Source organism: Pelecanus crispus, chromosome 1, assembly GCF_030463565.1.
Source record: "Pelecanus crispus isolate bPelCri1 chromosome 1, bPelCri1.pri, whole genome shotgun sequence".
In the NCBI taxonomy this organism is placed as follows: Eukaryota; Metazoa; Chordata; class Aves; order Pelecaniformes; family Pelecanidae; genus Pelecanus; species Pelecanus crispus.
Window position 1 is genome coordinate 34,848,948 of NC_134643.1, and position 20,486 is coordinate 34,869,433.

At 37.9% G+C, this 20,486-nt stretch overlaps 1 protein-coding gene across 1 annotated transcript in view; it reads left to right on the forward strand.

Annotated features, from left to right (window-relative positions):
• TMEM117 (transmembrane protein 117) overlaps positions 1-20,486 on the forward strand; it is a 225,310-nt gene that overhangs the window by 137,118 nt on the left and 67,706 nt on the right. The window contains 1 exon segment of the mRNA XM_075727575.1: positions 11,046-11,143. Within this exon segment, the coding sequence (XP_075583690.1) occupies positions 11,046-11,143 (98 nt within the window).

Genomic DNA, 20,486 nt, shown 5'->3' on the forward strand with positions numbered 1-20,486 from the left:
TACAGTTTAAGAGTAATCATCATTTCTCTGCTTTCTGAAAAGACACTACATCCCTTTTGTACAATTTTTGATGGGTATTTTTACATTTTAATTATAATTTGAGGTGTTAAAAAATTGACTGTCTGAATGTTCTTAAAGAACACAATCTGATGCAAAAAATAGTTGGTTGACTTTTTCAAAGCAAAATATTTGTTATTCAGAATAGCAAGTGACTTTGCAACAGAGTCTGGAGTTTTTCCTCTGTTGCAGTGGAATCGGTACTAACCACCTTCCACCAGGTACCTTCCATGTACAGTCTTTATTCTGGAAGTAACACCAAAGTAATTTTTTTTAAAGGGGATTGGACGAAACTGTGACCATGCTTGCACCTCAAGTATAGAATTGCCCAGGAAATGTGGACAAATAGAAGGATTTCTAAATTGTTGATGGATTATGTTCTTAATGTGGTTGTAGCTTCAATATAAAAGGCTAATTAAAAAAAATTAATGATGTTGGCTATAAATCTGGCAAAGGACCAGGAGCTGAGCAGAAAATTCTTTTAGTGGTATAATCCCCTGTAGTATGATGAAGAAAATATTGTAGAGCCATGGGAAGTTTTTTCAGAAGTACTTCATGAATTTTTGCAGTTTGTTTTCTGTTGACAGTTCTCATTTTCAAGTTAGTATTTCTAGAAACTGAGAAACTTGTTTTGTGCAGAATTGTTCTCATTCTCTACTTAGAGTGAAAATACAATCATATAGTAGCTGTGTTTGCTATGAGTGCAGAACAGGAAAGGCCATGTAAAGGAAGTTTCAAGTTCCCATTTACTTATTTTGAAGCTACAGCTTCTCTGTGCCAGTCACCATAAAGAAGTGAAATGGATTGAAACCACTTGGAGCTGTCAGTTCATCACAGCTCTGAATCAACTGGGAAAGCAGCACGGTGTCAGCAGCATGGAGATGGATTTTCATTTAATTAGGCTCTTCTTTCTGGCAAGAGGAAGCAGGTGGATGTCTCAACAGAGTGGCCTGTGTGCCTCCCGCATGTCACTGGGGACCTCCCAGTGTTCAGAGGGTTCTGTGGCTTATGTGCCTGGATGTGAGGGAGTGGTGAAAGGCAGAGTGCAAACATCAGAGCTTCATTTTTACCAGGTTCTGCATGATGTAGACACCAACAGAGGTTTTTGAAAGATGTGCTTATGCTGATGATATTTACTCTAGCTAACTTGCGCTGTTGATCGAGAACACATTGTGGTTTTTTTCAAGTTTTTTTCAAGTGAAAATAATTCCCAACAATCAAGTGGCAAAACACACCCATTGTATCTCACATTCACTCAGCCTTCTCCACAAGAAAATACTTCCTCAACAGTCACTAAGTGGAAGTTAAATAGAGAAGGGAACAGCAGGCCCCCCAAATTATTAATTAGTAATTAGACATTGTTACAAATTGTTGTCACAAATGTTTCTTCTTCTTTCACTCCCTCACCTGCCATAGAATCACCCTAACACTATTTCCTCACTGCAAGTGTGCCTATACATTTGTTGGGCTTCTCTAATCCATTAGCTCACCAAATATCATTAAAAAGTATTAGTGGGAAAGCGAAAGGCAGGTGAAAAGGCACCAAGTGGAGTATATGTTGGTTGACACCAACTTTTTTCTGCAGAGCAAGAACTTCAAAACTACAATTGTCAGAACAGCAAATGGTGACCTTCTGACACATCAAAACACAGACTACACAGAATTTGCATTGACAGTTCACAAGTCTAACTGTGAGTCTCTGAGGGTATTATGATACAAATACAAATGATGCTGCTGCCCAAGAGTAATAGTTAATGGCCCATTCGGAAAGCTGGTATGTGTCTGTTATAGCACATGAATACATGGCAAGTCTTACCGAGAAAGTAGTTAGAAGGAGGTGTTGAAAGAAGATAGGCCTGAAATTAAATTTGATCAGTAGAAACCTTTGTCTTGTGAACATGTCTTACATGAGACTCCTTTGTGTCTTGGGAATTGACATGTGACTTTAAATACACACTTAGGCTGGTAGCATGCGCCACAGCAGATACTGTGGTAAGCTTCCTGTTTGCAAAGTCCAGAAGAACTGTGTAACGGGTTTGCGTGGCAAGGTTTTAGCAGCAGGGGGGCTGCAGGGGTGGCTTCTGTGAGAAGCTGCTAGAAGTTTCCTTCCGACAGAACCAATGCCAGCTGGCTCCAAGACAGACCTGCTGCTGGCCAAGGCCGAGCCCATCAGCGATGGTGGTAGTGCCTCTGGGATAACATATTTAAGAAGGGGGGGGCAAAAAAATCCTGCACAACTTCAGCTGAAGAGAGGAGAGAGCATATGTGAGAGAAATGACTCTGCAGACACCAAGGTCAGTGAAGAAGGAGGGGGAGGAGGTGCTCCAGACACTGGAGCAGAGATTCCACTGCAGCCCGTGCTGAAGACCATGGTGAGGCGGGCTGTGCCCCTGCAGCCCATGGAGGTTAGCTGTGGAGCAGATCTCCACCTGCAGCCCAGGGAGGACCCCACGCCGGAGCAGGGGGATGTGCCCGAAGGAGGCTGTGACCCCATGGGAAGCCTGCGCTGGAGCAGGCTCCTGGCAGGACCTGTGGCCCCATGGAGAGAGGAGCCCACGCTGGAGCAGGTTTGCTGGCAGGACTTGTGACCCCATGGGGGACCCACACTGGAGCAGTCTGCTCCTGAAGGACTGCATCTGGTGTAAAGGACCCACGCTGGAACAGTTTGTGAAGAACTGCAGCCTGTGGGAAGGACTCATGTTAGAGAAGTTGATGGACTGTCTCCCGTGGGAGGGACCCCACTCTGGAGCAGGGGAAGAGTGTGAGGAGTCTTCCCCCTGAGGGAGGAAGGAGCAGCAGAGACAACAACATGCACTGACTGCAACCCCCATTCCCTGTCCCCCTGTGCCACTGGCAGGGACGAGGACCAGAAAATCAGGAGTGAAGTTAACCCCAGGAAGAAGGGAAGGGTGAGGGGAAGGTGTATTAAGATTTGGTTTTCTTTCTCATTACCCTAATCTGATTTGATTTGTAGATTAAACCAATTTCCCCAAGTCGAGTCTGTTTTGCCCATGATGGTAATTGGTGAATTATGTCTTCCTGTCCTTGTCTCAACCCATGAGCCTTTCATTATATTTTCTCTCCCCTGTCCAGCTGAGGAGGGGAGTGATAGAGTGGCCTTGGTGGGCACCTGGCATCCAGGCAGGGTCAACACCACAAACTGTCTTTAAAGACGTAAGTATTCCTTGTGGTTATATCCAGAACTGTTGGAAATCTAGCCTAAACAGCTCAGCATCTATGTTGTAGCTAAGCCAAATCAATCCAGATTTTTTCCCAGTTTTTCATTGCTGCTGATAGTGACCTTTCTGAGCTCTGTGTCCTTTATGAGATCGGTCAATTGAACTTGTGGTCTATGACTTGCAGGCACATTCAGATATAAAAATTTTGCTTAGGTTAAGACAGTCCCTGAGAATGAATCACACCTTAATTACTACATGCCACCATTTGGTGTATAGTTTCATATATGTTAAAACAAGGACTCCTGCGTTTATGTGATGTGACTGTACAGCTGGGAGCCTGTAATGTGTACATTGCTGTAGTTCGAAAGTATATGGGGAAATGCTTGCATTCCTGCAATATTCCAAGATATTATGGATCCTACCCTAACTTAAAAACTACCACTTGCATTTTGCATAAAAATTCCCTTTCAGCATGATCACATTTTGAACCTTCTGTCCTTTCCATCAAGGTAGCGGAGGCTACCTATATGCTAACCACATGCTGGCTCAGTTCTTTCTTCAGTGCTTTGCTTTGTAGCTAGGTGTACAAGATTCATCGGCTGAAACAAAGGATCAATTGCAAAAGAGTCTGATTCTGTAGCTACAAGAGATGGGGGATCCTGGAGGCTCATTCTTAGCCTGGGCACTTAGTGTGCCTTTTGCATTAAAGTCAATGGATAAAGCCTGTAACACTGGTTAAATTTAAAGAACTGGGAGACCGAGAGTAAAAATGGGCACTCCCATTTGATTGCTTTAATCAATAGTCTACTGGTCAAAGGTAAAACAATGCATCTATGGCATTGTTACCTAGGGAGCTCTGCATTTTTAATCTCAAAAATACAGAAACAAATCTTGTGGAAACCTGAGTCAAGCATCTAGTCAAGTACCTCTGTATCTGGTAATTACATTGACTGACTCTGCTCACTGGATTGGATCCCTCTGTTGTGAAATGACTCATCCATGCTCTGCAGTCCTTTGGCTGTGCATACTCCTCTCCAGGACCTGCCCAAGGAGCTTGGATTCTATACGTTTGTTTGTCAGAATCAGCCTGCTGAGGGCAAAAGCCTAATTTTTAGGCGTAGGATGTGTGAATATAGCCTTTTGCTTATGACGAACCTGCATCCCTTATGGACCATCATGTATTTCATTAACTGAGTTAGTGACACTTTGATGAGAAACACTAAGAAATGTAGGAAACTAGGTTGGGATTCATGTTACCAGACTTCCAGTGTCAGCGTGCGAACATCTGAGCAGGTCCTGGTTTAGAATGAAGAGAAATAGGTACATCTTTACAACAGAACCTATTTTGAAATTAATTGTACCCTAGAAATGCCTTTTTCTTTTCAATGACTATAAAAAGAATCTACATCGGTCTAGTTGCGTATGGCATACATGCACCAAACATGGCACGACTTCTACTGCTGGCCTTTTACCAAAACCACCAAGCTCCCTAAATGAGTAAAGCAAGCTCTCCTGCTGTGTCAGCCTAAGACGGAACTGAGTTGAATGCATTAAATAAAAATCATGGTGTGGCTTTATGTCTTGCACTTTGTCTGTAATACGTGACATTACCCAGACCTCTGCTTCTGCATTTGTAACACCAATAAGGAACCAGTAAAGAAAGAAAAAAAAGTCTTCTGAATCATGGTGTTAATGGTTATATAAACAGCAAGTGCTGACCACATGGCAGCCAGTATATTTTGTTGCATATATACTGTGATTTGTGTGCACAGTAGGGACTTGAAACGTGGTAGGAAATGAGATGGTGCAGCTTAGAATTTTTTTGCAGAAGCCCTACTTCAGTTGTACAATTGTTCCTAAACAGTTATTTATATTTATGAAGTGTCAAGGAATTTCCAGTTAAAAGAAAATTATTATTATTTTTTGTTTGTTTTAGATTTAAAAAAAAAAAAAATCAGGAATTATTTCTGCTAGTATTGAAATACAAAGTATAATTTCCAGAATAACTTGAATAGACCCGAAATAATTGTAGACCGGATTTCTCCCTAACTCACCTTTTGATATCTAAAGAAGTGTTTCACCACAAATTGATTGTGGGCTAGATGTTGGCTTTATGGAGCATTCTGTCCTAACTCAATTTGGAAAGTGAAAGGAAGTGCTGGCAGGGGCAACTTTTCTAAAGTTGAGCCTAAAGTGTGTATATTTTTAGTTGTTGTCTTGTTGTTGAGTTGTTATCCCTGCATGGATTGTGACTATGGCAGAAATTGCTATGATAATATTAAAAAAACAAATCAACATCTGCTGGCTAAAAAAAAAGAGGCTTTCTGCTTCCTCAGTGGGTGAAGAAATACATTTGCATGGATCAATGAAGATGGCAATAATTAATATAAGCCCCCTCAGTGTTTGTACAAAAGAAGCTCTGTAACTGGTTTTGGGGAGAAATTCAGATGTAAGGCAGTGCACATCTGCAAATGCTTTGGATCAGGAGAATAATAGCTTGTAAGAGCAATGCTCTGGAAACATTTTATTGGTGGGAATTGTGCGAACACACAAAATAATACTGGGGGCTGTTGCGGAAGCAACAGAAGTGAACGATATTATTATTTATCATTCATATTGATCACTGAATTGTTGAAGCAAATTAATGTTGGTTTTCAGGACTTACCTATTGTTAAAACATATGTGTTGGTAAGACCAGAACAATGTGCTGGCTCTGATTAAAATGAGAAAACAATTAAAGAGTAGATTGAAGGGGCCATATTTTGTCTCTGTGATTGCTATTGCTTTGAAAATGCAAATGTAAAAAGAATTTCTTACAATTAAATTGAAGGAGAAATAACCTAACACCAGCTTGATTGTTTTCAGGATAGGAATGAAACTATATTAGGAATGTTTGAAAATGTAGAAAGCAGACAAAACTACTTTAAAATCTAGCAGTGTGTTTCCAGCTGACTTAATATTTAGTTTGAAAAATATCATCCCCCTTATAGATCAGTAAGCCTAAGTGCAAATATTTGTTACATTTGTTTTTGAACATTTACACTTTTTGTATATTCCAAAATGCAGCAGAGTGGATTAAAATAACAGTTATTTCTGAAGGGTGTGTAACAAAGTTTTCGACACTTCTGCTCAGCTGCCAAAGCAATTTCATAATTAAAGGAGGCATTTCATGTTATCATTGTGTAAGCCATAGAAGTGTTGAAGTATGATCCACCGAAGGCAGTTTTCTACCTAACATCCAGATGAAAGAAGCATAAAAGCATTTTCCATATAGGTTACTTTTGTACATCAAGTGAACAGCTCTGCAGTTTTTAAATATCTCAAGATGAAGACAAAAATGATGGATAGAAGCTTTTAATGACTGAATACTAAATGTTGCCCTGGTTTGGTATATGATTACCATGATGTAGTATAGTACTTGAAGACTGAGATATGATAAAGAATTGATGTGTAGTTAGTGGGACACCTATATATAGCTCGTACCTAAAAGCACATAACAGCAAAGGAAAGGGAGTGTTTGCACTCAGCGGTGTCCATTAGCTCTCATTGACTTCACACTCTGATTTTAGAAAACATAATTACTTTAACCTGATTTAGCCCCACTCTCTAGAAGAAGAGTGTTGAGTCTTTGCAAAAGATACCAAAAGATGCCCTGACACTATGGCATCCATACAATTTCTGAACACTTTTAGAATTTATGATACTCATCAATTAAATTCCTCAGTTGCAGGACTGAAAATAACATTTCTCGTGTAAACAGTTCAGGGAGAGTGGAAAAGTGCTACTTATGAACTATTTAAAGGCTGAGTTTCAAATTAAATTAATTTAGTGCTACTTATGAAGAGGCTTATGATTTAAAATTAGATATTTTGAGACTGTAAAATGATAAAAATAGAAAAAAATAACACAATACTTGAATCATGTACTTGACAGTGGTAGAAATATGTATTTTGCCAAATGCAGAATTATTCAGGCTGCTCCATTTTTCAGCAATAGCACCATGATGTCTTGTCCTCCTGGATGAGTAGTTGTATATGAACAACTTCTTTACTGATATAAGATGTTGGAGTCCTACTGTCCGTTAGACCTTTTACTGCTCATTGCTTTATCAAAATGATAAAAAAGATTTCAGAGTTCACCATTTGGTTTGTATTTCCAGGCTTTTCTTGTGGATCTTGGCTTCCTCTACATTCTGTTAAATTCTGGAGGGCTGCTCTTACCTTGCTTTGATGGTTTATCCACATGTGAGTAAAGCAATGAAAATCCTCCACTAAGGGTTGGTCTCTACTTAATGAATGTTACAGCATGGAATACATGGCATCCTAGAGAGCTTGTCCAGAGTCCATTTCTCTTTCAAGATACAGTTTCTGCAGTTTCATCTGTGGAGAAGCACTACTATGAAACTATTTGATGTACTTTTGTACTTCTAGGTTTCTAAAATGCAATTTGGCAGATGAAAACAGCTTGGCCAGCAGCCCATGCCACATTAGTTTTCCAGGAATGATCAGTTTGCACTCTGAAGATGACAGCGTAGTTCCTACTAGTGAAGAATTTGGAAGATACTTTGAAGGCATGACCAAAGTATTAGGTCATTTTCTTCCTTTTTTTAAAGAAAGTTTCACTTGCAGTTAGCTTATTAATTGAAAAGATAGTTAGGCTTACCTGAAACTCCTGCTGCAGATGTTGCCTCTGCTGGGAGGGATCCTGTGACTTACAACATAGCATCGTTTGACATGACTGTCTAGGGAGGAGAGATCTAAAATATGTGCTGAGCATCCTGAGCAATGCACTCAAAGAGCAACTACACGTAAGGAGTAAATGGCCCTTAAGGTGTCTTACTGTTCTACTTAGTATGTCTCAGGTATCTTACTGTTTTGTTGGGGGGTTTTGAGTTTTCATAATTTTGCTTTCTGCACTTGTTTATGTAAGTTGCTTGCTCTGAACATGACTTTGAATCCTGGATTCTTTCTTCTATATGATATGACATAATTTTTCAAATTGTCATAGTATATCAGCTCTAAAGGAACAATTTAATTTTCTGTAACAAAAATGGTGAATTGTAACATTTTACTATTAATTTAATGATAGTAATATTCCTTTTTAAAAGCATTGTAAGTTGTCTTCATAGTTAATGGGAAGTGAATAATATGAAGTCAATAAAGTCATATTTTTATTTAGCAAAGTGAAATTTAAGATTCTGTAATATATACAAGGCATACTAATTTTTTATGAAAATATTTTGCTGTGGCATGTGTGTAACTTAAAAATTCAGACAGTGTGTATTACGCAGTTTTGTTTGTGCACTTTAATGCAGTGTAACCATTTCTCTCACGAGACACTAAATAAAATGAAAGACTGTACAGTCATTATAAATAGGGGCCATTCCTTTCTGAATTGAAGCAGTGTAATTAATTGATTATATCACATCTCTTAGTTCAAGAAAAAAAATACATTACTTAATTACTTTGTAAGTGGCTTTCCCTGTTTTATCTTGATTATGTAGGATGCATGCATACATAGAGTTACTGAAGTGATCAATTATTTTTTATTCTTAAGTATCCGTAGTGTTTTCAAATATAGTCCAGTGAAAAAGAGAGAATTGTTTGCTGGCCCATAATTGCATTGTGACATACAAAGAAAGAGAAAAAAAATACACACTCACGCATCTCTTAATATTAACTCATGCAAATTAAATTAAAATTTGTATGTTTCTCTTTTTCTAAAAACATCATTCTAACAGCAGCAATGGAGTTTTGATGTTCCTATCCAAAACTTATTTGCACTCTGACAGTGTTGAGTGCTTTTCTCCTGTGAGCTGTTTTCCACAGTGATTGTCCTTGACCAAACCAGAAAATGAATTTGATTTCTCTAATGCAAAAGGTAATTGGATTTCTCTTTATGGAATGCATCCCTTTAATGACTGTCTCTGCGTCAGCCAATTTAGCTGCAACCGACCTGACATTGATCTGGTGATATGACTTTAAATAAATGCCAAAGCTGAGAAATGAAAGACCAACTGTCTGATATCAGAAAGAACATTTCCTGCCTCGTCTTGCCATTTTCCTCAGAAAATGTCTCCTCCTTGAATGTCATTCTTATGAAACATGCCACTCTAATAATTGGTCATAGAGCAGCAGATTGCACCCTTCTACCAAATATAATAAGTATTTCCCAGAAAGTGTCTGGAGAAAATATTCTGAAAATTGAATAAAACCTCTTGAAATACCTGTTCTTCTTTGCAAATACTCATTACTATGTAGACTCTTCCTAAAAGAAAAAGTTATTACTAAAGTAGTGGATTAAATCTTTACAGAGGTCTTGCTCAGCATTAAATATTTTTTTAAATATTTCTTTAGATAATAGAGATCTTACAAAAAAGTGTCATAGCATGCTGATCTGAGAAAAGATTTACCTACATAAAACAATTAGTAAAGATGTTATTTCGGGTTATAACCTGTTCTTTCTTCAGGCTAGGCTTAATGGAACAATAAAATCCTGGAATGTGTTTGTCTATTTATTTAACATATTTGTTATCCTTTGGACCCAGCCCTTCAGGCTAATACGTTGAGCACTTTTAACCCCAAATGGACATGGAACCACAATGTAGAAGTTGAATGTAATTTATATGTAGTTTTAATTTAATCATGGGCCACGTGTTCTTTTTGATATACACTCTTAATGTTGTTGATTGAAAGTGGTAGCTCGCACTCTGGGTGGTAAACTGGATTTTAAAAGCTCTTTTTTATCAAAATAATTGTAGTGGAAAATAAAACCAAGAAATCTTGACTTCAGTTTGAAGTTACTTCCTTTTGAAATCTTATTAAGAGTTATTTTCATACTAATCAAAACAGTAATTTTCCACTGTGTACTGATACCAATGACAGATAGTAAGAATTTGTTTTACTTTTCTGTATTGTGAAGCAGGTGCTCACCCTTATTTCCTTTATCTGTTCAATTATTTCTTAATCTTTACATATGGGTAGGTTTTCCACTCTTCTGGATCTTTTGCACAATGGAATTGATGAGTTTACTGTAATGTAACTTTTGGTGCTTTTTAGTACAGTTAACTTGAAGTAAATGGATATGAAAACACAGCTTCCCAAAGGTGCAAGCGCCTGAGGGGTATTCACCTCCCTCATTTAGCTGAAAGTCATTTTTAATACTTTTGTGTTCCACCCAGAAGTAGTGCATGCATATGAGTCTCTGGACAGAGAAACAGATGGTCTCTTTAGATAGGAATTATGAAAATGAGAATAAATATTTCATACTTTTTAAATTTCTTGCAAGTTTTAAGGGATTTTTGTGTCTCTAGTCCCAAGTGTGCTTTTCTTACTGATACCAGGAAGCAAGAGGAGATTATAAATGGCCTATAGTGCTTAATTCACAGGCACTCTCTGGATGTAGTTCTGATTCCAAGAGTGGAAATTCTGCTGCTGCTGCTCTCAGGGAAGTGGGTCCCTTCTCCCAGGCTGGACCGGAAAGCTTTGTAGCCATAGGGGAACGTAGCTTTTGTACTGTAGGTCGCTGTAACTTTTAGACTAGTTCCTCTTTTCTTATCTTTGGATCTCCACAGGTTTCCTTGTTTCTCAAGGAGCTGCATGCACTTCTAGGGGCAGAATATGTGGGCTAATATACTTTATCTTGATTGCAAGTAACACTAGAGATACTATTTTTCTACTGTCTAACTATTAAAATTATCAGAACCAAAGCAGGCATGTCATACGTAAAAGAAAGTGTTCATGAAGTCCTTGTTAGTACTTTCTTTTGTGACACCAGTTTAACTGTGTATTATTTCTTCTTTCCCTGTAGGTCACTGATATGATGCTTCAGGACAAACCCTACCCAGACTGGGGAAAGTCTGCCAGAGCTTTCTGGAAGAAAGGAAACATTAGGATCATTTTATTCTGGTAGGAAAATAGTAAAATCAAATTATCGTAAATGAACCTTTTAGAGAACATCCAAAAATATAGCTTCTGATTGTCTGTGGCAGGAAGAGATATAAACAGAATATACAGTTGGAAAAAAATGAAACTAACAAAAATTAAACATTACAAAAGCTGCACATGAGTGATTAATTCATAATCTAAATAGCTGATGTAAAAATAGAATTTTAAAATTGATTTATACTGTTTCTTTTATTATATCTTTGATGCTGTTTATAACTGAGTTGCAAAACTTTTGCTATATGTGATAATATTTAGATGTCCCATTGTCAGGCCTTGTAACTAAGGTAAGTAGATATATGAGTGTCCTTCTGTGACCTTGAAATTAATTATAGTAATTCTTTGAATTAACACATGAATGGGATTTCAAATGGTGAGTCAGCCTCAGGTTATTAAGAAAAATATTTAAAAATCAGTGGGAAAAATTGCAAGGGATGTGTTTATTTGACCCCAAATGTAGCCTCTTCCAGGTAAATTGTAACTGAAAACAGAAAACAAAATGTGGCAGGAAAAATGGAAGATGGAAAATGTTTAGTCTATGAGGCAGTCTGAAGACTTTATAGCTGAAGATGAAAGAAACTGCAAAGTTTTTTTTCAGCTACATCAGAAACAGAAAACCTCATGAAAGTATCAGCAGACCTGCTGTATTTTAAAGAGTAGATTTAGAAGGAATTGTTACAGAGAAGTTGAAAGATTTATTTGCATGGATTCTCCTACAGAAAATGCAATGAAATATCTATACTTTTAAAGTAGTAAAAATGAGATATTATGTTAAATTGAGGCAATTAAAGGGAATAATAAGAGAAATTTAAAGTCTAAAAAGCAAACAAAATCAGATGGCTGACTGGCTACAAACAAGGTTTATAAGAACTGAAGGGGCTAAGCTGATGCAAATTTTATTAGCACTTAATTGCCTATTGAAAAACAGAATTTTAAAATTTGGCTATTGTTTTGGTTTTGTTGCTTTTTTTCAACAAACTAGAATTATCCTACTGGCCTGTAAATCTGAGTTCAGTAGTAGCTAAATGGATTGAATATGTCATCAATAAGAGAATTATGACCAAAACTCTAGATTAAATTTTGCTAAAAGAAGCCAGGGTAGCTTTGCTGAAAAAAAACCTTCTCTGATCTGTTAGAACTCTTTGAACATGCCATCAAAATAATGGATAAGGAAGAAATGCTTGATCTAATTTATTTGGACTTTCAAAAGGTTTTTGACAAAGTTCTTTACTGAGGGCAATTAAGAAAACTAGTAAGCTCCATGGAGTGTGCTGAACATTTAGGAATCATCTCAGAAATGTGTAATGAAAGGTATAAATAAAATAATAATTTTCTGCTACATTGATTAGACAGGGGAGTCACATTAATTTAATGTTAGTAGTATTCATTATTTGTATACATCATATATATTAGTGACATGACAGAATTTAAAGATGAAGTGAATAATTTGACAAATGCTAGCATGGAAGAGGGATCTTAGCTAGGTGAAAAAAATAACATGATTGAAAAGGTTGAGTTACAGAGCGGAGTGGGTGGGGACTCAAACAGCTCCTTGTCATTGCTACGGGACATGTAGAGGAAGATTCTGTCTCAGTGTGCCAGGGTGGGCAAAAAGGTAAAGCAGATGAATTAAAAAATGCTCAGATAGGTAACAAGTGGGTTAGCAATGATTACAGTGTCATTATGTTAAGTCAGCAAAAAGCTCAGTCTAGAACATAATTGATTTTTTTTTACCCTTGTCTGAAGAATAACCTGGTCTGAAAGACTGGAAAGGAGATTAATTAAGAGTCAAGAAAAAACTTAATTACACAGAAAGACTGGAAGAATGGAAAAAAGGGTTAAAAGCAAAGTGACATGATAGGGAGATTTCAAATCTACATGCCAGACAGGGAGAACAAATAACTGCTGTTAAAAGTACTTAAATATTGTTGAGAGAGATGTTTTGACTTCTTGCAGTCTGAAATGTTATAAATCCATATTTTCTTTCAAATAATATTCACATTAACAAATCCTACCAAAAGTTTAAAATGGAGAGAAAGTAAAAAATAATGGCTCTTTTCATGCATGATTCTCATACTAAAAAGTATGCTTAATGGGGATTTCAAAACCTAAAGGGTGACATAAATGCTTTTATTTTTAGCTTTAAGCAGTGAAATAAAATAGCCCTGGGCAACAGTCTGCATTCTGTAGAGACATTATTTAAATAGTGCACGTTAGACATCAGTAAAAGTAGACTTCTTTTTCCCATAATAAGTAGGAAAAATAGAGAGGGGAGTTAAAGTATTGATAATGTTATGTATAATAATGTGGGGTAGTTGCATTTAATTTGTTGTTGCTTAAGCAGTGTGATGTGAGCAGCCTCATTTCTGAAATGTCCTAAATGAAGCATCCTCAATCGTATGTCCTACACAGATATTGGTATGCCAAAATCCATTTATTCAGGACATTTCCTAGTGGCACACCTGTTTAGCAGAGATAGTGTAATACAGTGCACTGTATTTTAATTATTCCAAATACTAGATATGTGATGCACAGTTTAAAGTGGTGGATGAAACAAAAATTTTAGATACACACTGTACTCGTTTTTCTGTTAACGTCATTTTTATTTTCAGGTTTACTTTGTAAAATTAGAAAATGTCTATAAACGTACCAAAGACAGATGGATTGTCATGGGGATGAAGGCACCATCCACTTGTTTATAACAGTTGATCATGTGACTGCTTTCTGTTTCTCATTTGGAAATGTGTTCAGCTCTCCAATGCAACCAATTAGCAAAGGTTTTGATTTAGCTTATCATCTCCTGTTTTAAATCATTCCCTGGAAACATTGTCAGCAACTGGTTGTTGGTTGCTCCTAGGATTCTGGCTGCCTTTTGAATGTCTTCACAATATAATTCTTCCACAAACAGCTCAGCTAGCTCAAAAATGTCCATCTGCTATTTGCTTTTGTCCAGCCCATCACTAAGAAGTTCATTGAAGTGCTTTCTACTTTTCTTTTATGGTGGTGCATTGGTGGAATCGCTGGGATGGTGCAGACATGTTTGTGGGTTACGAAAGATAGATACCCACAGGGACTTAAATATCTGCACCGTCTGGCAGTCAGATGAGGCTGCAGTAGAGAGACAACTGTCTCAAATGCTCTGTAGTTACTATCACTATTACAAAGTTACAAGTGCGAATGGAAATAGGCTGATTTATATTTTTGGCTATGTTGATAATTTGGCTGTTTTAGAAGAGACAAATTATCTATTACATGAGACGATTGGCATTTGAAAGAGGCAACAAGAAAAAAAGGTTATTAAATTCAGCCAAATAAAGATTTTGGACAAGACTGATGACAAGCCAATAGCAGCACCTAGTGATAAGTTAAATAAATAGGGCAGTATAGAACAGTACTTATTTTTAATGTTGGGTATTAGAGGAAGCAGAAGTACAGTGTGAGAAGACTGGTTATTCTGCAAATAATTTTTTATTTCCCTGGAACACAGAGTAAGTCCAACCTATACTAAAGGTCTCTTTTTATAAGGAGTTTTTGTAAGGAAATGACTTGTTAAGACAGAAGAAAGACAAAGAAATACATTAGAAATGAACTACAAGTGGAAGAGAATAATGTTAAGACAGTTCATGAGAAAATACTTAAAACTAATTTAGTAATTGGTCATGGGATATCTGTTTTTATAGTATTTATAGTATTTTTCCAAGTGAACAAACCTGTGCAATATTGAGCTTTCTAGACAGTACCCCGAGGTTTACCGAGAGCGTTATGCTCTTACACATCTGCACAGGAGCGAGCTCTCACAAGCAGTACATAGAGGTGGCATTGATAAAGGCAGTGCCCACTAATGCAGCAGTATGCACATAGGTGATATAGTTGTCGCCCGTATTAACGTACAGGTCTCTGCCACCAAGGCCTGTGGTTAACCTCTGCCTAGTTTGCGCCTGAAATCACTATCTCCTCATTACAATGTCTTCCGCAGTGGCCAGCCACATCCTGTGAAGAATTGAGCATAGCTGTCAGAATAAAATCACCAGAACATCTCTGGGCTGTGTGTGCACTTTGGTTAATAGAGGCAAGACCCAAATAGTCTCTCTTGACAAACTGTTCCAGTATTAATTGTCCTCAAAATTTTCCTAACAGAGGATGGGGGAGGATTATAATGAGCAAGACAAAGAGTTCTTCACGCGAACTTTTAGCTATAGGGAAAAAGAGAACACCAACAAAAAGAAACGAGATTACTGTGTAATGGGTTTGTGTGGCAAGGTTTTGGTAGCAGGGGGGCTACAGGGGTGGCTTCTGTGAGAAGCTGCTAGAAGCTTCGTCTATGTCTGATAGAGCCAATGCCAGCCGGCTCCAAGATGGATCCGGCACTGGCCAGGCAATCAGTGATGGTGGTAACACCTCTGTGATGAACAGGTTTAAGAAGGGGAAAAAAAAAAAGCAGCAATTGCAGCTGGAGAGAGGAGTGAGAATATGTGAGAGGAATGACTATGCAGACACCAAGATCAGTAAAGAGGGAGGGGGAGGAGGTGCTCCAGGCCTCCAGGTGCCGGAGCAGATATCCGCCTGCAGCTCATGGAGGACCCCATGCTGGAGCAGTCTGCTCCTGAAGGACTGCACCCAGTGTAAGGGACCCACGCTGGAGCAGTTCGTGAAGAACTGCAGCCCGTGGGAAGGACCCATGTTGGAGAAGTTGGTGGAGGACTGTCTCCCTTGGGAGGGACCCCACGCTGGAGCAGGGGCAGAGTGTGAGGAGTCCTCCCCTGAGGAGGAAGGAGGGGCAGAGACAACGTGTGATGGACTGACTGCAACCCCCATCCCCGTCCTGCTGTGCCACTCAGAGGGAGGAGGTAGAGAAAATCAGGAGTGAAGTTAACCCCAGGAAGAAGGGAGGGGTGAAGGAAAGGTGTTTTAAGACCTGGTTTTATTTCTCATTATCCTACTCTGATTTGATTGGTAATAAATTAAACTAATTTCCCCAAGTTGAGTCTGTTTTGCCATGACGGTAAATGGTGAGTGACCTCTCCCTGTCCTTATCTCAACCCACGAGCTTTTCGTTATATTTTCTCTCCCCTGTCCAGCTGAGGAAGGGAGTGATAGAGCAGCTTTGGTGGGCGCCTGGCATCCAGGCAGGGTCAACATACCACATACTGGAAGAGAGGAAAAGAGCTGCTGAGGTCTGTGTAACTAGGGAAGAGAAAATTTATATTCAAAGGGAGATTATCAAAATAGGAGAGTGTAGCAATAACAGTGAATTGTGCAGCTGAATATTGATTGCAGGCAGTGTGACAGAATAATATATACAAGCTGAACATTTGAATATGCAAGTAGCAGACTGAAATCCATTTCCGTGGTGTCCCTGGGTAGACATTCATTGCACATGTGCACAATGATCAGTCTTCATTGGTGCAATAATGTGTCTTTGACATGGGACTCTTGTCTGAAATAATACAAAGCACATACCAGCATGGAGAAGAAATAAAGTAATATGGAGAATTGTAAATTTGTGATTCCCTATGTTTGCTGTATTTGACTTTGCAAACTAAATAATCTTCTTTTAGTATGTATTTCCATAAGCTCTCTCTAGCTTTCCTTAATAAAAACCAAAGCTACACATGCTCAGAAATGTATGTTAGTAATCACAGTACTTTGATTTGGCAAGTTAGTAATATTCATTTAAAAGCTTTTATTCAAATTAATTGTTCAGAATTGCTGCAGAGTACTAATTCATGTACATATGTTATATTTATAGAGGATTGTATTAAACATGGGTATCTGTAGGATTCTTAATTGGACAATATTTTGTGCCCTGGAAGTAGAGGAAGCCTCCTTATGAGATAGATAGCTATGTCTCGCACACAGAAATAAACCATAGTGTCTTTAAGAGATTTTCTATTATACACCTATTTGAGTGTTTGGTTTGATAAGTTGTATTTCCATATGCTATGCTTTCATAGTCAAGATGATAAATGCATACTGAACAAGTACGTTCTTTTCACATATATGAATGTAGTTCACACATTTGTTTCAAAAGACAGCTTCTTAAAACATCCATTCTTTGCATTATAGGCTGCACTGAGAAAAACTATTTAAACATTATAGCTTTGTCAACCTAAATTATATATTAACCCAAACAAAACAAGTCTTTCATTAAGTTTCAGTAACGGTTTTTGTGATGCAGTCCCACAAATACAACTGCATGAAACAACAACATAATTATATATACAATACATATGCATATAGATATACATACATTATTCTCTCCCTATTTTGGAGGTTTTTAAGTTCATCCATTCAATCTTTCATATTTAAATAATTTATCTTGGGATAAGATACTGACTACTGAACTGAAATCTGGAATCACCTAGAAGGAGAGGCAGATCTCCTGGTAAATAGTGTAAATAGTGTAAATATTATAGATATTATAAGTAGTATAAATATAAAGAACATAAAATTACTTGGCAATATTATTGCTTCTAGTAAATCTTTTATTCTCATGCTATAACCAAAGTGAATAACTTCAATTTGGAATCTGAATAAGCAAGACAATAAATAAATTCCTTACTATTTCCTTTTTGACTCAATACAAAATATTCACTGAGTAATCTGACTACTAATCTGGGCAGACATTGTTAAATATATTCTGAGAGGATGAAACTGTCCATGAATAGTAATTGTTTCAGTTAGTCTGACAGTCAAGAAGTAACACATGATTACCATTTGTCAAGAGATGACTAAAATGTTTTTGGTAGCATTCATTTAATTTCTGTGCTGGGTATTATTGGTAAACTATGCTGTAAGATTACAATTAATTAATGTGAAAAAATGTTGAAAATAAATCATCATAATCCAGGCCACTGGACTTTCTTTCGTACAAATAGTAGTTTAAGGTTTCTACTTATTTTTAACCATCCAATACTATATTATCTGAAAATATTGTATTATCTAAAATATTAATACAAGAGTTTTTTGTTCAAACCTAAGTCTGATCCTGTACAAACTCTCTGGTTCATGTCCTAAGGAATATTTTTCCATTTTGATAGCAGAGTGCTTTTACACTGTCTAGTATAGAAAAGTAACAGTGGTCAAGTCTCACCAGAATGGTTCAAGCTTGACAGCCACGAGTCAGACCCATTTTTGGGACCTCATTCTCTGATGCCTTCCCCTGACTCCTCAGTGCATGAAGACCACAGTGTCAGTGATTCAGGGTTCTCCCATCAATCTGCTCTCTCCAATAAATGCTCGTTTTCAGCTGGAAACGTTACTCAGTCCTCCTCTAAGATGCTTCTGCCTCCCCACTGATTTCCAGTAAAAGCAATAACTCCAATCCCTGGCAGAACATATCTGGGAAGCACAGTCAGTCTGTGGACCACCCATGTGGCCACATGGAGTGTGTTATTCAGGGACTAGTAATGCACTGCAAGAGAGGTAGATGCTTTGCATGACATCACTTATATATGAGCAGAGGGAACATATCCATATGTGAGGGAGTGCGTGTGAAAGTCTCCCATCTGTCTCACCTATCAAAGAAGAAATTTGTATGTTGCCCATGCCAGTCCATATTTGGAAGGGCTCTATCATGGATTTCCCCCACTCTATTTGCGATAGAAAGAATGGTGAGACAAATCATTCCTCATCTCACTTTTCTTCTCAGAAGGAAAAGCATTCAAGGCAGAAAAAGTCAAGCTTAGGGAGCTTTGAGATCTCAGGTTGAAAAAAAATACTATCATTGTGAGATCACTGTAGCATGAAGATTAGGTTTTTTATTTGTCTTGTTCAAGTTGCATAAAGTGGTCCCATCCTATTAATTTTTTTCTGATGGAGACTCCTACAGATCAAACAAAAACATATGTTGTTTCTTATGTGTATTTGCATGAATAAGAGAAGGGTTGGCAGAGAGGGAGAATGAGTGTAGCATGGCAGCTTTCCTCTCACACGTGTCCACATCCACACACACCCACACACTCGAGACAGCAGTAGAGGTGAGGGAGGGAGCTCCTAACACCCCTGCACAAACACCATTCCCCTGGGAAGTTCTAGTGTGGAAGCATTTCGTGTCCTGGGTGGTAAAAAAGGATGCATAGAGATATCTGGCTGAAAGATAGTTCTATTGAAGAGAGAAAAGGATAATTCATTAGCTACAGTGGGGTTCAGGATTGGGCCCACAGACTCGAGTTTCACCTTTGATTTGGCTTCAAATTATTTGAACTTCTGTAGTACATACGTATTTTACAGCATATCTTTTCAGTTCCTCAGCCCGTTTAAACTTGTTGAGTTATATTTGGTATCTACTTGCAATTCAAAAGCTGATAACCTGTTAGAAAGAGAGGCTGGTTTTATTCCTACATAATCCTAGATCACTAAGTATAGTCCTTGTAATTGGATGGATATGGCAACCCATCTTCTCCAATTTTAAAAAGCATGTTTTATTCTATCCCTGTTAGTGAGCAAGAGGTATATCATGAACAGTTACTAAAAATATTTTATCCAATGTGTAGCTTTAATAAAACTTCTTAAAGTGCAGTGTCTGCAATGTTTCAGTAATAATGGTCCTTCAAAATGAAAGTACTTTCACAAAATCACATTCTATGCCCAAAACTGGAAAGCTCTAATTCTTTGATGAAGATTTTCCTTAGCAGGTTTCAAAAGTTCTTTTCTTTGAAATAGGCAGATGCAATCCTCAGTTCAGGCACAGGGCCAGTGTAGAAGGGATGTTGCAGCAAGTCCTCTTTTAGCACCTTCTCTCCACTTTCCAAGAGTTTTTGCTGAGTAGGAGACACCTCTGCCTCCACTCAGACCCTGTGGAAGATTTTCTGGGAGAAGAGCAGAATTACTGATGTGGCTGCTTGTTCTGTCAGTGCCCTCTTTCTGCCTAAGCGCTTTCCCTTCCTTCCTCTTCCACAGTATAAATCCATTTGTTATTAGCAAAACCATCTTTTTCTATCTTTAGTGTTCACAGCTAGCCTAGGCCTCATTCTAGGTCCACTCTAAAAATAGGATGAGTATAGCTGTCAGATAATATGCATTATGTGATCATGTAGGCAGAAAAAAAATGCTGAAAGTTGAATATATAATTGTATAATTATAACAGCCACCCCAAGACAGAAGTTCCAAGTATTGCAATTAGATCAGCATGCACACTGTGGACTATTATTCATACACCAGAAGGATACATTTCAGATGGTCAAGGTAGAAATTCATTGTCTTGCATCCTTGCTTCAGTGCGCAGAGGTCTGGTAAAATCATAGCCCAAAATGTGGTCTAGTCGACTTGGACTCAGGTCTCTTTGGGGAAGCTCTAAAGTATCCAT